The sequence below is a fragment of the Haliotis rubra genome, unplaced genomic scaffold, assembly GCF_003918875.1.
Source record: "Haliotis rubra isolate DU_JTF1 unplaced genomic scaffold, ASM391887v1 Scf251, whole genome shotgun sequence".
Taxonomy (NCBI): Eukaryota; Metazoa; Mollusca; class Gastropoda; order Lepetellida; family Haliotidae; genus Haliotis; species Haliotis rubra.
The window spans coordinates 515,094-536,347 of NW_025766570.1; the positions used below are offsets into that span (position 1 = coordinate 515,094).

General features: G+C 38.2%; 1 protein-coding gene across 1 annotated transcript in view; it reads left to right on the forward strand.

Annotated features, from left to right (window-relative positions):
- LOC124279515 (unconventional myosin-VIIa-like) overlaps positions 1-21,254 on the forward strand; it is a 754,149-nt gene that overhangs the window by 292,436 nt on the left and 440,459 nt on the right. Inside the window, exon 23 of the mRNA XM_046715341.1 lies at positions 16,285-16,416. Coding sequence (XP_046571297.1) covers positions 16,285-16,416 — 132 coding nt within the window. The remainder of the gene's footprint in view (positions 1-16,284; positions 16,417-21,254) is intronic.

Genomic DNA, 21,254 nt, shown 5'->3' on the forward strand with positions numbered 1-21,254 from the left:
ATTTTTCATTGTTCTGATATCGATCCTCCATTTTTTATGTTGAGGGGAATTCAGATTTCTTAGCGGGTTTCTATCTTTATCTTAGTGAAACACAGTCCTATGGTGGACTACAGATCAGCAATCGTTTCTGTTTAGGATATACCAGGACTAGCAGTGGTTGTAACAGCTTGCTCTACAAGCCGATTAGATCATTCCAGTTACGACTTTATTTATTAAATTATTATTTTATTTTTCAGCTCCTAGTCCTACAATCTTCCACAGTTGGCTTTATGTCTCATTCTGTAGTCCCTCCAGAAGTCTTCCAAACCTATGTAGGAAATTCCTTGACATTTCTTCTCCTTAACAGGTGGGTTTTCTCCTTGTCATTGCTACAGCTTCCAGTTCCAGAATACCAGAATTTTTTGCCGTAGACTTTAGTCAATCACCTTTCCAGGAGGCTCTGGATGGCTGTCATGTAGCACTTTACCAGTTTTTGTCTTGCCAAGGATCGGGCATCTGCTAGCAGTCTCTCATCCACAGAGTCTCCCAGATTCAAGTATTCCCTACCTCTGCCTCTAGATCAGACAGAACTAGAGTCCTGTGACCTATTCGAGCTCTGAGGTGATATCTCCAGCGTACTCTCAATATCAGACGTATTTGCCGCTGTCTTTTTATCTCATGCAAGACAATTGTTGATTTGGAGATCTTGATTGTATATTATATTGTCTTGGCTTAGGAAGACAATCACTTTTGTTTACCAGGACTGTGACCCCAACTTAGTGAACAATAGTTTTCCCTGCATGAGACCAGGGCCTGGATGTCGTCACTTGCAGCTTGGGGGTCCATTTCCATAGATCAGATTGTTGCTGCATGCCGGTGGAAAGTATCTAATCCCTACACCAATTTGCTTTTGCGAAACGTCATTCCATCCTTAGAGAGCCTACAGACAGCGCCTCTCCTCCACCTGTTTTTTCCCTTGAGGGGCAAAAAGAAGAGGGGGGGTGGGGGTGCAGATATATTCAAATTCAGCAGTGGTTCACTGTTTTGGACTGTGAGGGAGGAAACAGGTTAACAGTAAACGGAAGGATGAGGATCTTTGAAGAACCTTATCTACTAATATTTATCACCAGTAAGTGGAATTATTATATCCGCTGCAGTTTATTACTCCAGTTAAATAATCTACGAGAAGACTTGACATCACTTACCGGAAGTGACGTCATGAACAGGAAGTGACGTCACAGAAACTGGTTAAAATGAGAATCGGTGAAATAGACTATTACAGAACCGGATATGAGGTCTTGGACCGGAAGTGACGTCACAGTCTTCTCCAAACACCAAATATTTCTCCATCACGAGTATGATCCTTCCCTTTAGGTAATTGAATACTAGAATATCCAGGGAATGATCTAGGTAATCCATATAATCATTTCATCACGTGTCATAGTTATCCTAATTGTTATGTCATAGACTATAACGGGATAATTAGTGGTATGTGTGATTCTGGCAACCATAATCCAGAGGGAATGTTTACGCCTATAATTAGGAACAATTACATGTATTGTTAGTAATTATTAGTAAACTTACCTCTGGATAATGGGATCTAGTACCCGCACCAACCTCCCCACGAGGAGATGCAGAATATGTTAGTTTTTCTTCCAAAAAATCATGAGAGGTTTTCAACAACTATGTTGTGACGTCACAGCCAAGGGAGATAACTGCATAACTCTTTTAAGCATACCACTAGGGATAGCTATGACTTAGTTAAAAAAATTCATTTCCATTCTGTATGTGTCTGTGGAATCCACAGGAATAAGGCAACCATAATCCAGAGGTAAGTTTACTAATAATTACTAACAATACATATAATTGTTCCTTTATACGCATGTGTATCGATACCGTAACTGATATGCTATACAGCTTTTATTGACGATGGATCAATAGAGACTGAGTTCATTGATACACGTGATAATTACACCGGATTTGATAATTGCAGAGATCAAATACAAATGTTTTACACAATGCTCATGTAAATTGCATAGAAAGCTGACAATCCAAATCAACATGAAACTGTCAACAGCTTGAACAAAAATGCTTGAAATACCTTTGTATGGTTTACATGTATTATATTATTTATGATATTACTTCTGACTATGCCTAAGAATTTTTTTAATTACCAACTGACTGTGTTTCGTAACAAACGTAGTAAAAGATTTCATTGTTGTAATAACACTGACATGTATATATATTCGATGCAAAGGCGCGACTTATCACTTTATATTCGATTAGGTAACATTATCAGCTTTAGTTTATGGAAAATAACCAGTTACAATTCAGTAAGCTTTAAATTGGTAAGTTAATTTATGTCTAATCTATTCGCGCTTGGATGTATAATTATTTGTGTTTATACTTTATATTTCATTATATGAAACATGACAAGTAATAATACCGAAAAAGTAGATTCAAACTATTCTATTGTGTTTGAATTCTTTCTATATCCTTGAAATTTCGTATATTGTTTCCTATGTATTATGAAGTTGAAGAAAATATAATCTTCAGTAACCGCTAAACCATTACATCTAATTCAATCAATGTGCATACGAAGTATTTTAGTATCAATTCCCAATGAAGACTACCAGACACTTACCTCTGTAAAAACATCATAATGTGTTCATTTGCCAAACGCTGTATAAGCCTATGATAATGATTAGCAATTGCTATCAAAACACTTTCAATACTTCTTCTGATTGACACTAAAGGTAGCATCTCTCACAAGAAAAGCTAATATTTGCTCAGTACTACTAAATTGGTTGAAATAATAGGTACAATGCGATTTTTAAAAGTACGACACACATGTGCATCTTGCTGAATAAGAGGTGTTTTTCGTTGTTGCACATGTGCATCTCTCACTGAATAAGAGGTGGTTTCTGTTGTTGCACATGTGTGTCTCTCGCTGTGAGGAGTTCATTAATTTGTCACACATGTGCGTCTCTCGGCCTTAAGGAGTTAAGGAATCTGTTACGTAACGCAGTGTTAATCATGTGCCTATCATCTCGGACTGTTGTGACTCTGGGGTGACCGAAAATCTCTGCCACAGTCTACCAATAGCACTCTGACTCACATTAAAGCGGACAGCAACCTGGCGCTGAGTTCAACCCGATTCCACTCCTTTCAGCAAGTGTAAAAAACATCTATTTTTAAGCTACATTCAATAAGGCTGTAATGATGCATCATACTATCGATGCATTGCAATTGTTGAGTCTCCGATAGCAATTAATCGATGGTAGAAACGAAAAACTATTAATGCATCGATAGTATGTGTGACTATCAATAGTTTAGTAATTGACTTCCGTTGATAAATCCGCAGCGCAAAATACAGGATGTTTGGGTGCAGACTTGCAGCTTCACTGAGTTTATGTGTTAACTGTTTACTTGATCTGGGTTTCAAGTTTCTTGTCACTCATTAAAAGAGTGAACTACTTGTTTTTATTTCATATAAACTATACATTCTTTTGGGAAATGACTTCAAATGAGACAATTCAAGGAGAGAGAAAACTATTGCAATAGTATTGTAATAGTGGGTCGCAATAGGCTGTCGCTATGGTAGTAGTATGTTGCAATAGACTATCACTATCGCCATAGTTGTTTCTCCCTGAATAGTCACCCCTAGATTTCAAACAGGTACCTGAACAAAAACGTGAAAAAGCATCAATGCATGTGTATTGTCTTCAACTTTCATGGATAGAGCGACTTGCACGTGCAAATCATTGACATTAAGTGGCATTCGGATTTCCATACTGACTATTTGAATAAAAAAAATTGCCATTTGGAACAGAATGTATCGGAGGTTAAAGAATGTAAAAATGACATTTCAACGGTCTGATGTGTTTTTCCATACAGTTAAGACAATTTGTAAAACATGCAGTTGTATATATTTATATATTTCAAACAAAAACGAAGATTTTACAACTTTAAAAAACTAGTGTTACCAATAGCTTGACCCTTCATTAATGACACCGAGTATAGATCCCATCACTTGTGTTATTTTATCCATTGATTGTAGCAATGTGCAACATTTTGATAAATGTTTTCCATGTCAGTAGTATGTTTCATTGCAAATATAGATGTAATGTTGTCAATTCAATCTAGTTGTGAATATTGGCCAATGATTAACCAAGTCACTGGTACAACTGGTGTGTAACGCTGAACCAAACAGGCCTTCCGAACTGGTGCGTATCGCCGAACTGAACTGGGATGAATCATCGAACTGGTACGGTTTGTTGGTAATCGGTTCAGGAGACATGGATGTAGTGTTTCTGCTTAGTCCGGTATGGTCTGGTATGTGTTGTATTTTCCAGCTATGAAAATTGCAGCAGAAATGTATTTGCGCATGAGCAGACAGAATGTTGTTGTTTATTCAACATTAGTATTAGAATGAGCCCTGAATGATAACACACTTAGTGGTAACATCACTGGACCATCAATATTTGGTAAACTGACTTTTCTGATTTGACTCATGATTTGTCTGAGATTCATTGTTCATCTATCAAATTGGGACATTGCTTACATAAGGGATTCCATTGTGACAATGCCCTCCAGAGGATGGCTTTATATCATTGCTCTTGATGATAGATATGGCACTGGCTCAACTGATTGCGTTCTGAACACTCAATACCATCTTGCTAATAATTATCACTGAAGGTAACTGTTAGCAGTGAGTCGGTTAGTAGTGCATTCAGTTGCCCTTGATTGTACCACATGCAGAAAAAAAATACCAGACATAATAAAATCAGCTGATGTCATCACCATTAAGTGTCAGACTGCATGTCGAACAGCACACAAAGTCAGACGCTTAACCTATTCAGCCACTGCGGCTTCCACAATAATGGAAGTCAGAAGCTGGAAATCTAGATTAGCCTGATGCTGGCAATTAAAGGGGCAATGATCGAGAGCAATTTCCGTGGACTGGTTGTTGCTTTTGTTATTGTTTTTCTCCCGTGAGTACCCGGATGATATCCCATAATTCATGACCGGTTCGTTACCTCTGCTGCGTTACCCGCATGCGCAATTGATAGTATAAGTATAGATTGATCAACAATGAGGAAATATTTTTTACTCGATAATATTTCCATCTTCATTAATTTGATAACAAATGAAGTTGAACCATTTGCCAGTGGTGAAAAATGTTAGTACTGAAAAATAACGAAGTCAATGTACGTCTTTATATTTTGTCTTATAATCCTAATTAGTTTATTATCATATTTGTATGCATTTTGAAACCTAATAAAAAGCACACAATCTGCTTGTACTCATTGTGAATTTATAACATGACTGTAAAATCTAAACATTTTATAGATTGCCAACGTCGATTATGTATTATTTCACACACCAAGTACGACCTAGTGTATGTTGTCTGTCTCATTACACTTCACGGCGAAAAAAATGATTCTGTATAATGCTACAACAAATGAATAAAAACAAAAAGCAAATATTTAAATTAAAACAGACTAAACAATGTCAGGCTATCCTACCTTGTTCGAGGAATGTATCCATCAATACTAAAGGAACGACGTGCCATTCACTTTCAGCTGACAAGGAATCCTGCTCCATGTCATGTGTCTTGTAACAGTCTAATTTGCGAAAAAGTGATATATTGTTTCAGGTTTTTCACATTGGTGTAGAGTCTGATTTGTCACCCAAGATAGCACACCTGGCAACTAATTGCATGCTGTCCGCCATTCTTTAGCAAAGTAATTTAGTTAGCCAATAATGACTCTTAATGAGCAATCAATCAATGTATTGTGGTTAATCCTTTGAAGGGAAGAAGTTGTTTTTACACAGGCACTTTACGACAGGGTGTATTCAGTATAGATTAGTGAATCTACATACTTAAACACTACCTTTTGACAAATCCGCTGTGCAGGATAAAAGCAATTAATCAATCAGCGTGTTATCAGTTAATCCTTTGATCGATGTTTGTTTTTGTAACTCAGCTGATAACCCCTCTTACTACACTTCCATGCACATATTACATAAGATGTAATACATTTGGCCCCATCAGACCTTAATTTATAATGTTGAGTATTTACTCCAGACACGAGAAATGCTAAATGGGAACCTTTGTCGGGTAATCTGAGTAATTATACCTGTTATAAATTCATTAACTGACCAAGTGAATGATCACAAATAACGTGTAGGTTTACCACCAAACACGGGTTACAGAAAGGGAGTAATAATCGCTGTATTGCATGCAATTTTGATTGCCTGGCAAAAACTTATAGACCGACACTGTTTTGAGGATACGAACGGAACTGCATTGTTGCGTAAGAAATACATATATGCATTTGCTGTATTTGTGTGTCAGTAGCTCTGCTGATGTAACACAAATTCCTGAAAAGGCATTAAAGTATTATTCTATTCTATTCTATTCTACCTATTTACCTAAGTAAATTTTCAGATTTTTCTAGCAATGGCAAGGTGGGGTTGTTTAGTTTACGGATTCAAATACATCAAATGTGTGTTTTTAATATCATAGCATAGGTAATAAACATCATATTGTTACATGACATGGTTGAATATCAAGGTAAAAAACACAGAATTAGAATCAAATTGGATCAGTCATACCATCCAGGCATTAGAAAATCTGAAAATGTTTACACTGCTGGGATTCTTTATTACAGTCAAACAAGAACTACAAGGGATATTTTCAAATAACAGGAATCCACCCTTCCTAATGCGCCACTGTTTAGGTTGAAGAAAATCTGCCAAGGTGGACAGTAGCCAAGTCCCCGTGCCCATCACGGTCAAGTGAGCAGGTACCGACCAGCCTGCAGCTTGGTTTCGTAATTAGGCTGTTGGCGAGAAACATTAATCGCTCTGGATCAGTGGCCCTTTAAGTACCTGACTCTGAGGGTGTGGGTTCGAATCCTGGATAGGACTCAACCCAACAAAAAGTACTGGAATTTGTACTTTACTAAGAAAGTGTAATCCCAAATATAGCTTATGTTACGTTTGTCCACTTTCTGTATTGTGTATTCACAGGGGACTTGTTAGTCAGCACAAACTAACAGGATGTTGATCTCTATGTCCCTACACATGCTGGTATCCTAAGATGCCTCCATTTGACAATCCATGGAAGAAAACACTAATGTCATGTTCTCCCTTTCATCATGAAGGTTGGACCCATGGTTTGTCACTCAGTTAATTCCAGTCACCAGGGTCATCAGATAACTGGAACTCTCTTCCGCAATATGGAAGGGGGGAACAATGAGACTTGGCAATGCATCTGTACGTATGTCCCGATTCTTGGTAACATAATATCTCATGAACTGTTGTACCCAATGTCTTCAAATTTGGTTACAGCCTACATTTGGGGGATGACGCAGACACCAGTCGATTTAAGAGTTCGAAAAGTGGTCAAAGTGTAGTGGTGCCGTTGAAAAAAATGTCAAGGTCACCACGACACATTGACCACTTTTCAAACTCTTGTTAACGCGATATTTCTTGCACTGTTGTACCCAACGTGTTCAAATTTGGTGACAGCGTACATTTGCGGATTATGCAGACACCAGTTGATTTGGGCAACCTTGATCTTCAAGATCACCATGACACTTTGACCACTTTTCTAACTTATGCGATATCTCATAAAACGTTGCACGCAATATCTTCAATTATGTTGACAGCCTATCATATATTACTGGAGATAAGCCGAATTTTGAGGACGCAGTCTGTCGAAGGGGGTCGCCTTATCTCTTGGGTTACACTTTCGTCAAACATTTTTTCAGGGGTAAGAAAAGGACATTGTATCGCTTTACGTGAACAAGAGAAGACGACTTTGTCAGTAAAGACGTCAAATTTGCAATTAAACGTCACCAGACAAGATTATTTACTTTTTCGGTTCTAATTTGTTTTTGCTAGGCATTGTCTTATGTACAGAGATTAAGATTACCGTGTGTATTTGTCTCATATACAGAGCTGAAAATAGCAATTAACTGTGCGCACGTTTCCCCGATCTACTGGTGATTTAGTTAAAACATACCCAACAATATAACGAGATGAATTCTGATGCCGTGATCAGAACAATATAGTATCTGAAACTATTATTTTATAAAGAGAAATATATTCTAGCATTGCATCATTTCAATTGCAGGTTTTTCCCTATGAATGTAAAATATTTATAACCATAACTAAGGTCCTATGACAGCACTTGTTATGATATAAAAAAGAAAACAAATTCCCACGTTAGGGGTCAGTAAAATCTTAATTAGAACATACTTACGTTTTACATCCAAGACGGTAACTGCGAGGTGTCTTGTCTGAGTTGGCCGCGATTAGGACCCCATTTTGATATTGATTTTAAGGATCAAGTTAGGGGATCGGCTTATCTATGAGATCGGCTTATCTACGGTTATATACGTTAAATTGGGTGATTACTCAGACACCAGTTATTTGGGGGGTGACCTTGACCTTATTTTCAAGGTCACATGACTGGATAGAACAGTATCATTATCATGCACACTGATAGTGACAGTGGATTGGACAGTATCATGATCATGCACATTAATAGTAACACTGGATTGAACAGTATCAAGATCATGCACACTAATAGTCATAGTGGAACAATCATGCATGCGAATAGTGACACGAACAGTAATTAAGTGAGGTGAAATTGGGTTTAACGTCGTGCTTGAGAATATTTCGCTCCTATGACGACATGCATGCGTATGTGCGGCTGCTTGTACTAGCCCAGACTGAAGCTGGTTTTATAATGCTAGCTCACTGAGATACCATGCCGCAGTGAAGCATGAATACCCCACTCAGACACATTATACTGACTCCGAACCGCCCATTCCTTGTTGTACCCATTAATTCCGAGCGCCAGGCAGGAACCAACAAGTACCATATTTTAACGTCTTTTGGTATGACGCGGTCGGGGATTGAACCCGCGACCTTCCGCTCTCCGGGCGAACACTATAACCACTACACCACGGAGGCGGTCAACACTGATTAGAATGCCATCAGTAATCATAAACTCTTACTAGTGTGACGGTGGAGGGCAGATGGTGACAGTAAAGGTATTTTGTTCTTCATACACACAAGGACTGGGATGGGTAACCCGGATACCCGGGACGGGTGGGTAATGAATTGAACTCGGGTACCCGTCTCAATACCCGGACCCTTTATGATCATGTGACTAATAGATGAAACAATGTAATATGAGTAAAAGGTTGTATTGTCTTTGAAAATTTAGACATAATTTACAGTCACATGTTTTGAATATAATACATGGTTAAGATACTGAAATTTTTGCATATGAGCTGAAGAATATAGGGCAAATTTGACGTATAGGAATTAACATAATGTGTATCAGGGTAGTGTAGGGTAATAGGGGGTGGGATACCCAGGTAGAAAATTTGGACCCATCCAGGCCTAATACACACTGATACTGACAGTCTGTGTGCATCTGTATCTGAGTCATTCTCAAACTTCGTGCACATTTCATGTGGGCAAAAATTGTAAATTTTGTTTTCTTGTTTTACTTTGAAATGTTGTTGATTACGTTCATAGTATTCGGAATATACAAAACATAAATTATGCAGGCTTAACGATGTTTCATATTTCATATTTATCCCCTTTTATTAGAAATTTCATGAAATTGTGTCACTACCGTTACAAAATTTGTAACGTCATTTGGAAAAGAACAAATCCAAACATGATATTTATTTAATGTACATATATAGCAAACTATCTAGATTTACAATATAACATGGCTAATGAGTTTTGAAATTTTATATTTATTGCTTAAAAGGGGCCAACAAGCCATGAAAATTCTTTCATTTCTGATTTGCAAATGTAAAGTAATATGTAACGAAAAAATTCAAAATGAGAACATTAATTATATTATGCTTACTTGATGCTCTACTACCAAACATAGTTGCACTACAAATTCCAGACATAAACAGATAAATCAATTTTAATTGAATAAGGAAAATGATATTGTTATGGCATGGACATAGGAATTAATTGTTACGGTAGTGACACAATAACAGTAGTGACATTTTTAATAATAGCCAGTTTTATATGTTTACTTTAAAAGATAATTTGATGAAATTAGTCAATCAGATATTTAAGAATGTTTGAAGAATATGTAATAGGCAAAAGATTTACTTATGGATGTCCCTGTCATGTAAATAAACAGCTAAAGACTGCATGTTACGGCAGTGACATTGTGATGGTATGTAATGTCACTACCGTAACGGCCCTATCACAGCCATTTTCTTCTTTGTCACAGATGTTACACTTCCCTGTCCTTACATGCTTACATGCTTATTATTCATTTGATACAATTTTTTTATGTTAAATAAGATTCCAAAACATTTGAAATCTTTGAATTGAAAATTTAGATACAAACAACATTAAACTAGAAAAATGTCACTGCCGTCACAAAATCTGTCCTTACCATAACAAAATCTATGGTAATGACAGTGACCGTAACGGTAGTGACAGCCACTAATAATATCAGTTTTATAACAATAACTGGTCCCCAAAGTTTACTGAGCACATGGTTTCAAATGATTTCCCCCTACTGTCTAAGGTATTTGGCATTGTTTGGCTTCACAAAATTAATTGGTTTCAGCGGTAGCCACCGTAACTGTTAGTACATGCAAAAATCTCAGATATCCTTTTGTACACACCTTTTTTGCGATAAAATTCAGAAAAGTGATTTTTTTGTGTCAGTATTTGACCGTCATGTTTCCTCACTGCCATTGCTTGCAAACATGAAGTAGAAGAAGAAGATAGTACAGGGAGTAATCATTATTGCAATTTTTTGGATGATGTTACGGTAGTGACATCAAACCTTGTGACAAAGTTTGACCTATTTTTACAAAATGTTTTTCAATACAGAAAAGGCCAAACAACGCCAAGCATGTAGTTGTAGCATCAATAATTATGATATGTTAAAAAATTTCCTTTGGAAAACATGAAAAAGACCAAAAAAATCGAATTGCACATCAGCCACTGGAGTTGTGACACATTAAAATTTAGTAAAATTGGGTGGCTTTGGGGGTTCAAAATTTATTTTTTAATTTTGACTTAAGTTTGTCGGATACAAACATATAACATAAATATGCACAAATTTTGAGAATGACTCATCTACATTCAAATCTACTATATTCCTGAAATATGGAGAAGATTCTGAAAAGTGATCATGACCAAAAACTATATCACACAAAAGGTAATCTTCTGTATGACTAAAAGATAAAAACTTGTAAATATGTTAAATTTCATTCTTCTTTAGCAGCAGGGTACATTCCCATGTTAGTGGCAAACACTTGTTCCGTCTGGAAGCACCATATAGGCATGTTCATAAGGCATCTGTTTTGCAAGCTTCTGTGACTACTGCCTTTCGCTTTCTTTTGCAAAAACAGCTTGATTCCCTTTGACTACTCTCTCACTCGCATGTGCATGCACGCACTGGAATGAAATAGGTTTACTCTGAGGGCTCTCTCTGAATTAATCGTCAAAAATCACACCATGGCAAGAATCCTCTTAGGTCACTGGCAATACTCAATCCCTTTTAGGTTACACACCACCAAATCTTTTCCCATAGACTTCTATAGTAACCTTATATATTTTTTTTAAATATCCAGGCTATCAACAGCCATTCCATGTACACATGGGTACACTCTGGCCTTTAAACTACCATAAAACAAAATATCAGGCCAACTTGTCCGGCTCGTTTGCGAGCACAGGAAGCGGAACACATCAACCCCAGTTCCGCACCAAATGTCATCTACTGGAAAATATCTGTACACACAATAAGTATAAGTGATGGTGATACAAATGACAGCACTAAATACTTAAAATTGTGGTCAGTTTTAATTACTGGTTGGATGTGCTTTTAAAAAACAAACATCTTACACTATTTCATCCAATCACAGCTGTCACATGTCTCTGTCTCTCCTTACTTGTTTACATACGGGTCTCGCGCAGGGAGCATGTGATACTGATTTAGTGTAGTAGAACCTATAGGAAAATTTAGAAACATTTGCCCTAGGCAAATCTGTGATTTATGTACTGTATATACATGTAACTTCTCAGAAAAAATATAAAATTGCATGAAGCTTCAATACTTTTTCCTGTCCAACATATCTATATGGCACAAGAATATAGTGATTTGCTGCACTGAAAGAGCTGTAAGAGTTATATCATGTCTATTTCACCAAAGCTATACAAAATGCACTTCTGCATTAATAGAGAAAGTTTTCAAATCATACATATACCATGGGAGTTTACTCTTATTTCACAAAAGAAGGGGGGCCATGGGTTAATTCCATGCATGACTGTGACTGCCTTGATCATATCAATCCAAAATATATTTTGAACGACAAAAATCATGGAATTCAGGCATGAAATTGGACAGGTTTAACATTAAGCAGCATTAACATCCTGACATATGTAAGGCTGGATGATGAACTTTGCCAGAATGTAATAAGTGAGGGGTTGGATAATGCCTAGCAGTCTGAAACACTGACCACAGTACCCTGCCGCCTGTCAAGGCAAATGACCCCTTAAACAGATGAAATCACTTTTAGACCACAGCATGATAAGAACTTACACTTGAATATATTGATTCATCAAGCTAAGACTTTGAAATACTTCCAGAAATTCAATATTATTTACTGTGTATTGTTTGAGGCTGTTAGACTTGCCAATTTCATGTATTAGCCAGTTTAGAGGGAACAAAGTGAAAAAATCCACATAATTTTGGAAATTTATTGGTTACTCTGCCCTAAACTGAATATTTTTAATTACAATTAACCGTGTTTGGCAATATCAGGTAAAAACCGAGCTTCTCTGCAGTAATTTATGGGTTACTGGGTTAGAGAAAGACACGATGTATCTGGGTAAACAGGGGAGATAATTTTAAGATATCGAACACTCTCATGTCAATAAAATGAATTCAGACCCATAATATTACATACCACAAGGGTCAGTTGTTATTATTTACATCTAAGCAGCTTCTGGGGTTGATGTACAGCCCTTATTTCATGTCTGGGAAACTGAAATACTACACAGTGAGGCATTAAGGGGACACTGTCAGAAATTTCTAATGAGTGAGGATGACCGAGTGATGGAATTTGGTAGTGAGACATTGTGGTGCCTTAACTGGACTGGGGGCACTTAAATGTACTATATGTACCTACATGTCCAAGTACTGCAACTTCTACAAGGCGGGGGGCGGTGGGGTAGCCTAATGATTAAAGTGTTGTCTCGTCACGACGAAGACCCGGGTTCGAGTCCCCACATGGGCACAATGTGTGAAGCCCATTTCTGGTGTCCCCCGCCGTGATGTTGCTAGAATATTGCTAAAAGCGGCGTAAAACCAAACTCAGTCAGTCAGTCAGTCTACAAGGCTGTAAAGCATATCGAAGCAAAGGGAGTATGCTTGATTAGACACTGCCAACAACAGACTTCGGACCGGCTTGTCGAAATACCACATTGGATGTGAAGGCTTCTTTTTCTGCTGTATTTGTGAAGATACACCTCCCCATTCTCCAACAGGCATTCTACAAGCTGAAAATAGTGTTGAGAATACATTAAATGTCAAGTCATAAAATCCATAACAGCAATGAGACAGTTGTTAATAAAACAGAAATTCATTTTGAAAGTCCTATGGGTGAAAAAAGGGGTATATTTCTAAAAAAGGAAAAGAAAAATAGGTCGTTGCATATGCAAAAGGGGACAGACAGAAAGAATTGATCATATGCTACACTGTTTGCATTTAAAACAAGGGTTTGTGACATGTTCTGCTGTCAGCAGTGAACATATTTCATGATATTCTTATCATTTGATTTCAAACTGACCCTCAGGAGATTAACTTAGACACTCACATTGTTGTGGCAGTGGTGATTTTAACCTAATTTGTTGTCAAATTCATCAGTTCCAAAATATTTAGAAGCCAGGGAACCACTACTTGATGGTAAGACTCACCTTGAGGGTCTCTGACCACTGTTCGACCACAAAACAAAGCAACGTTCATATTCTGGACACTAAAACAATCTATTCCACTCAAAACAGCCCTATCTTAACTCCCAGTACCTTTAAATTTGCCTCTACATTAATACTAACATGTTTCCATGGTCAAATAAACACAGGAAATCATGTAAAGTATGAATTACTTAAAAGTGCTCGAACCCTACAAGGTGGCAGTGTGGACCTCTGAACCTTTTGCCCAGTGCTAACATAGTATTGCCTTGCAGTGATACATGTTGGTGAAAACCCACTCTTTCCAAAAGCAACCAATGTGAAGAGCTCTCTACCTGTATCAGAAGTGACTGGAAGGCTCATGATATAAGAGCATTATCACTGCACTTTCCTTTTTGGGCCAACCAGTGGAGGTTCTGATATATGTTAAACTTCTACATACATGATATATGACGGACGTAGGAGGGCTGTACTTCTTAGGGTCTTTTGGAGTTGCCCAAGCTGTAATTGTCCAGTAAGTGTTCACTCTTTCTCTTGTTTGAAAGAAGGGGTTGAGAAATCCAACAGTGCAATGTAATAAGGTAAGTTGACTTGATCATAACCTGCTCTACATTTTTGTACCTACATCTTGAGGTAAGCTTTGGTTCAACAGAAGTGAAGACAGTATGAGGTGTCATTAGCACCAGATATAATGTCTGTGCAACGGAAATGGTCTCATAAAAGGTAGGTAACATCAATTTACTGGAAGCATAGATTTCAGAAACAACATCTTGGCACAAATGCAGATTATTTTGGTTTCAGAACTAACTAGGATGATTGTTATATCCCAACTAGTAATAACATCTATTTTGTTGAAGAGCATATCAGTCTCAAGACAGTCAATGTCATTTTGAGGCAGTGACCAGGTGATAGCCTGGATCTATCCAGATCTTTTATCAATCTTGGTACTGACTGAGGTTGAATTCACCCCTTGTAGACAATAGGAAGATTTTCAGTCAACCACTTATGAGCCATGACATTACATTGGTTGGGAAATACAGGACTTAAGAAAAAAACATATGTTGTGGCAACACAGTGTTTACAACACTGTCAATTACTGCATACACCTGTATTGAAGGAAGAATATTTCAAGTTGGTCAGATTGTCTCACATGAACCAACAGTCATGCTGTGACTTGTTTGAAGTGTCCAACATGGGAGTTCCTGCAGACACACACTTACAAGGTTGGACTTGTGCTTGGGCAGCTCAGCTGAACATTGTCACAGAGACAACACCTGCTGTATTTTAATTTCAGAGTCCTTTCAGGTCAGATCAGGTGCTAATGGGAAAACAGTTACGGAGTTTGACTTGTTGAACAAAGTTGTTTAGAATATTATAATTGGTTTCATTATTCCATATCAACCTGCATGGATCTCTCTCTTGCAAAGAAGCCTCACATGGATCCAGCCAGTGATTTATCTTTTTTGGGGGGCCATGGAAGGAGGTTTATTCCATCAGGTAAAGCTTCACACAAAACTACAAAGCAGGGATTTACAAGGAGATCTCATGTTCAGACTTCAGAGGGAGGGAAAGGTACATTAGTTATAGTACATTTGATAGAGTAATGGCTCCAATATACTTTCATTTTAGTTCAGGATATTGATTGCATCTTGACAGTTCAGTTGGATAAGAGCACAAGTTCACAAACACTGAGTAAAATTTTAGGGATACATTGTCAATTTTGATTTATCAGCTCATCAGGAGGACCATTAGATTTGCATAATAGGTTCTTTTGCAACCAACTTGAGTCACATCTAGGTTTTCTTGCCCTTCCTTTTGAACTGGAAAATAGTCCTGGTGCACAAAATTGTTTACATATGAGTAGGATTACCTTTTTCACAGTGGACTAATAGTCACTTAAGTGACAGATTGGCCCACCCACATCTTCTGTTGTGGATGTGGCTTCTTTGCAATCTAATGTCACCAATGGGAGTGACTTACCTGGGGAGGCCTTTGCTTCATCCTTTCCAGACATGGGTGAAGTCAGTAAGGTCAGAGATTCTGGACTAACTGGTAATGTTAGCACATATGCTATGGTATCTTTGAATTATTACTATTATTAACTATTTTTTCACTGTTTGTACAGGCAATATTTGAATGATGGAGCTGATAACTTTTGTTTATAATTCAAGTTGTGTCATGACAAATCCAGTTGAGTTACAAAGCTGTGGGTCTACTTTTGTGTGTATTCCTGTTATTTGTTTCTCAAGTGTAGTGTTGAAAATGTTCCAGAACATTTCAGGTGGACTACAAATCTATGTGGATCTAATTATTTTTCAGTACCTGCTCTCCTATGTGAAGATGAATTGCTCGGATGCTCTTGTTGGAAAGTATGCGCTGATGTGTCACAAACACTTGACAGTTCCCCGTGTATCCTCAAGAAAATTGCCTCCATCAGCAATTGAAATTATGGTAAGTAATGAAGCAACACCAGGTAAATTTGTATGCTTTATGCTTTTAACAGACACTGCAAAATATACTTTTGAAAATACTTTGTGTTTTGTTGCTTGATGGCATTTAACGCTCCAGTGGAGATACCTTGTTTCCAGAACTGATTTACCTGGGCCTTGATAGAGACTGAATTTTGCTTCAGATATCAGTAAGAATTCCCAAATTTGAAGAAACCATTCCCCTATTCATGCAGTTTACAGTTATAACTTATATTATGTCTTTGTGGAGGTGACTTGTATTACTTATATAGCAGTATTATACATACACACATATATATATATATATATATATATATATATATATACATACATACACACACACATTGCATTACATACCATACATACAGAGATACATATATACACAAACACACATGCATACACACACATTACATATATACATACCATAGATACATAAATACAAACACATACATACATAGATACACACATACATACATATATACATACACACAAACACACATAGATACACACACTCACACATGTTACATTACATACCATACATACATAGATACATACATACATACACACAAACACACATAGATACCATACATACATAGATACACACATACATATATACACACATAGATACACACATTACATACCATAGATACACACACACATAGATACACACATTACATTACATACCATACATACATAGATACATACATACATATATACATACATACTCACAAACACTCAGATACACACAAACATTACATTACATACATAGATACACACATACATACATGCATATATACATACACACAAACATACATACACATATGTACACACATTACACCTACGTACATACATACACACAAACACACATAGATACCATACATACATAGATACACACATATACACAAACACACATAGATACACACATTACATACCATACATACATAGATACACACACACAAACACACATAGATACACACATTACATACCATACATACATAGATACACACATACATATATACATACATACTCACAAACACTCAGATATACAAACACATTACATTACATACATAGATACACACATACATACATGCATATATACATACATACACACACATATGTACACACATTACACCTACATACGTATGTAGGTGTAATGTGTGTACGTACGTACATACATACATACACACACACAAACACACATAGATACCATACATACACACATACAAATATACAAACACACATAGATACACACACATTACATACATACATACATACACAAAAACACATAGATACCATAGATACACACATACATATATACATACACACAAACACACACATAGATACACACACAAACACACATAGATACACACATTACATTACATACCATACATAGATACACACATACATATATACATACATACTCACAAACACTCAGATACACACACACATTACATTACATACATAGATACACACATACATACATGCATATATACATACACACAAACATACATACACACACATACGTACACATATTACACGTACGTACGTACATACATACATACATACAGCTACATACATATGTACAGCTACATACATACATTCATAGGCATGTACAGTGAAGCCCTGTTAGTCCGGACCCTGTTAATCCGGAAATTCGGTTTCTTGAACCGGTTGGTAAGTAGCTGTAACCAATCAGTAAAATAAACAGTAAATTGCTTCACAGTCCGGACGCTGTAAGTCGTGTTCACGAACCATAACAACACCTCCCAGCGATGTTTACTTAACTGGCCTCAAACAATAAACACTCGGTCATGGAGTTGACAAGATGAACTCTTGTTAACTTTTGAGAAATGTCAATTAAGGGTTGTTGTTTTAATTAGACATTAAAAGCTCCCGACAGAAGATGCTGTACATTTACAGTTTGATTGACACCACAATACAAAGGCGTGGATGACAAAGTGAGCTGTTTTGTGATTGGTTAATGTACTTTGACAGACAGATGCAGTCTATTTTTGCCACCAAATACCACGTCTCATATTCAACCAATGGATGCAGGAATAATTCGGACATTCAAGGCATACTACAAAATATCGCTTGTTAGACATTACCTCACCTGTGCTGAGGAAGGACGTGATCAGACACGTCGGATGTTGTGAGTGCTGAAAACAACTATGATAGACTTTTTGCTATGACTATAATTTATTGTTGTGCTTGCTATTCATCGTTTTATAAGCTTTACATTAAATGTTTATTTGTTTTATCCAGAGTCGTGTCATTTTTGTAATAGAAAGGGAAGCAACTCTTGCTTGAACTTGGGTCTTGATTCAGTAGTCCTGATGATTCGTAATCCGGACAAATTTGTTGAAAAACGCAACCGTCCAGATTAACGAGGCTTCACTATATCTACCTCCCAAAGGGAGGTGAGGTAGCCTGGAGGTTGAAGTGTTCGTTCTTCGTGGTTCGATTCCCCACATGGGTACAATGTGTGAAGCCCACTTCTCGTGTCCCCTGCCGTGATGTTGCTGGAATATTGCTAAAAGTGGCGTAACTCCATACTCACTCACTCTACCTCTATATCATTGGGGGCTCTCGGTTGTTACCTCATTTAGGCCAGTTTATTTCATCATATATCCCCCAATTCTTATAAATCAATTCTTCCATCTTCACCCTGTGCAGGCTGGCTACTGCCTCTACACATTAAGCTTTGTCAGGCCGGCTTGACCCCTGCAATTGCTTCCATCTCGGTTTGTACAGGCCGGCTACTGCCCCTGCAACCAATCTTATAAAATATTTAGTAAGTAGCAACTGAGCCAGCTCCCAAATTGTGCCAAATTATTCTGTGAGTATATAAATAATCATGTATAATAAATCTAATTTTTAACTTACCTTACCTCATGGTAATGTGCATATTACCTTTGCTCATCCGATACAAAGATTGGAAATGTGATCGATAAGTATCCTTGTTGAATGCCATCATGAAACTAGTGACGTGTTGATCTCGTCCGGCGAGTTGGACGTGTACCGAAGTGTATAGGATATTTCTGATTTAGTTTCTTACTGTATTCTTTGTGTTTTGCTACGGTAAGGTTTTCTTATTGTATCCTTCAACCATGATGTAACAGAAAATTCTACTCACCGTTGGCTGTTTTTTCTTACTGTACAGTCTTCGCGGTGTCTTGTTTGCTTTGTGTTCACCTCGCGTAGTTCTTCCAGCTTCGCTTCTGCAGAATTAGGTACGTCCTTGGTCAGGCTGGGTTGTTTTTGTCCTTGCTTGATCATTGTATGTATCTTGTTCTCTCTTTTTGTGTTATATTTTCTGCGTTTCCCCTCGTTGAGTTTTTCACGTTTTTGGCAGTAATGGCGTCTGCCGCTAGGCGTGGCACATACATGCAGAGCTACAAGTGTGTGCTCACAGTTGTCGTTTAGTTTCATATTCCGTTTTCTCTTCACTGTCGCGTTAAGCTGTCGGCGTTTATTTTTTTTATTGGTAAACGTGCGTATACCACAGTTTATGTGTTTCTGCACGTGAGCCTTCTCTTGCCATATGAGGCTTATATTTGCATTATCATAACTGTTTGTTATGCTATAATTTCTTATTTGTAATGTTACATTTACTTAACATGCGTTCAACAGTAGTTGTTTTTCTGTTGTCACAGTTTGCAGTGGTTAGTTCATGCCACGTGTTTACTGCAATGGGTGCAAGTCTCAGAAGTCGGCTAAAGACCCCCACCCTGCCTACCCAGACTGTCTGGTCGACTCAGCGTGTACTTGGACCTCTCAGTGTTCATTTTGCCGGGACCTACCTTCCACCGACTTTAAAGCGTTCCTAGCTGCTCGGAACAAACGCTTTACTCAACGCAAGCGCCTCATGTCTTCTAACGACGCCTGTGAGACTACTCAGGTTTCCTCGATGCCTATAACTCAGCTTGGGAATGCCCCTACGACTTCAGTAGAACGGCGATCTTCGACTTCGCCTCCCCGCCAGTTCTCATCTCCAGAACGCTCCAGAGCGAGCCCCCTCACACAAGCCCAGATCGACAATGCAGTGAATCCAGGCGCTCCATCTATTCTTCAGGATCCCCAGCTCATGGATCTCCTGGTCTCCAGGAGAAGGAGGATCGACAGCATCAGGATGGTCACTGTAAGGAACGCCAGCGCTCCTCTGACCATCGTTCACCTTCCGGAGATGATAAGTGCTTGTCTAGGGATCGTCAATGCTCCCCTCAACTTTCTCCAAGGCATTCACCTATGCAGGACGTTCAGCGCTCTCCCAAACGTGCACAAGAGCGTGACACTCGGCGCTTTTCTCCTAGATGTTTGCATTGGCGTTCCCCTCGGCTCTCTTCTGTTCTCCCAGGCGCTCTCCTGTACGGGACGTCCGGCGCTGCTCGCCTCGGCGTTCCCCATGGCGCTCACCTAGGCGCTCACCTCGGAGACAACTTTCACCTCTTCATCAGTGTTCCCGATCCCCTTTGTTTAGGTCGCGGGATTCCTCATCTCTTTTGTCGGAGGTGCAGTTTGTTCCAGATTATGAGGAAGACGACAACCAGGGTCTGACGCACTTGGGCATGGAGAGTGTTTACGCCTGGATAGCTGACAGACTTATCAGTTGCCCGTCTCCAGGGTCGGATGTTCCTTGTGCTACTTCCATTTGGGATGAACCTCTGCCACCGCACCCCATGGTTGCTGATGCCATTGCTTCACTTGACGAGGATTTCCAAAAGTTATCTCTCAATCCCTCCATCAAGCCTGCTAAACACCGCCGTCAGGATTACAAGGTGCATTCTTTTGACTTTGTGCATTCTTTTGACTCCGTGCTTG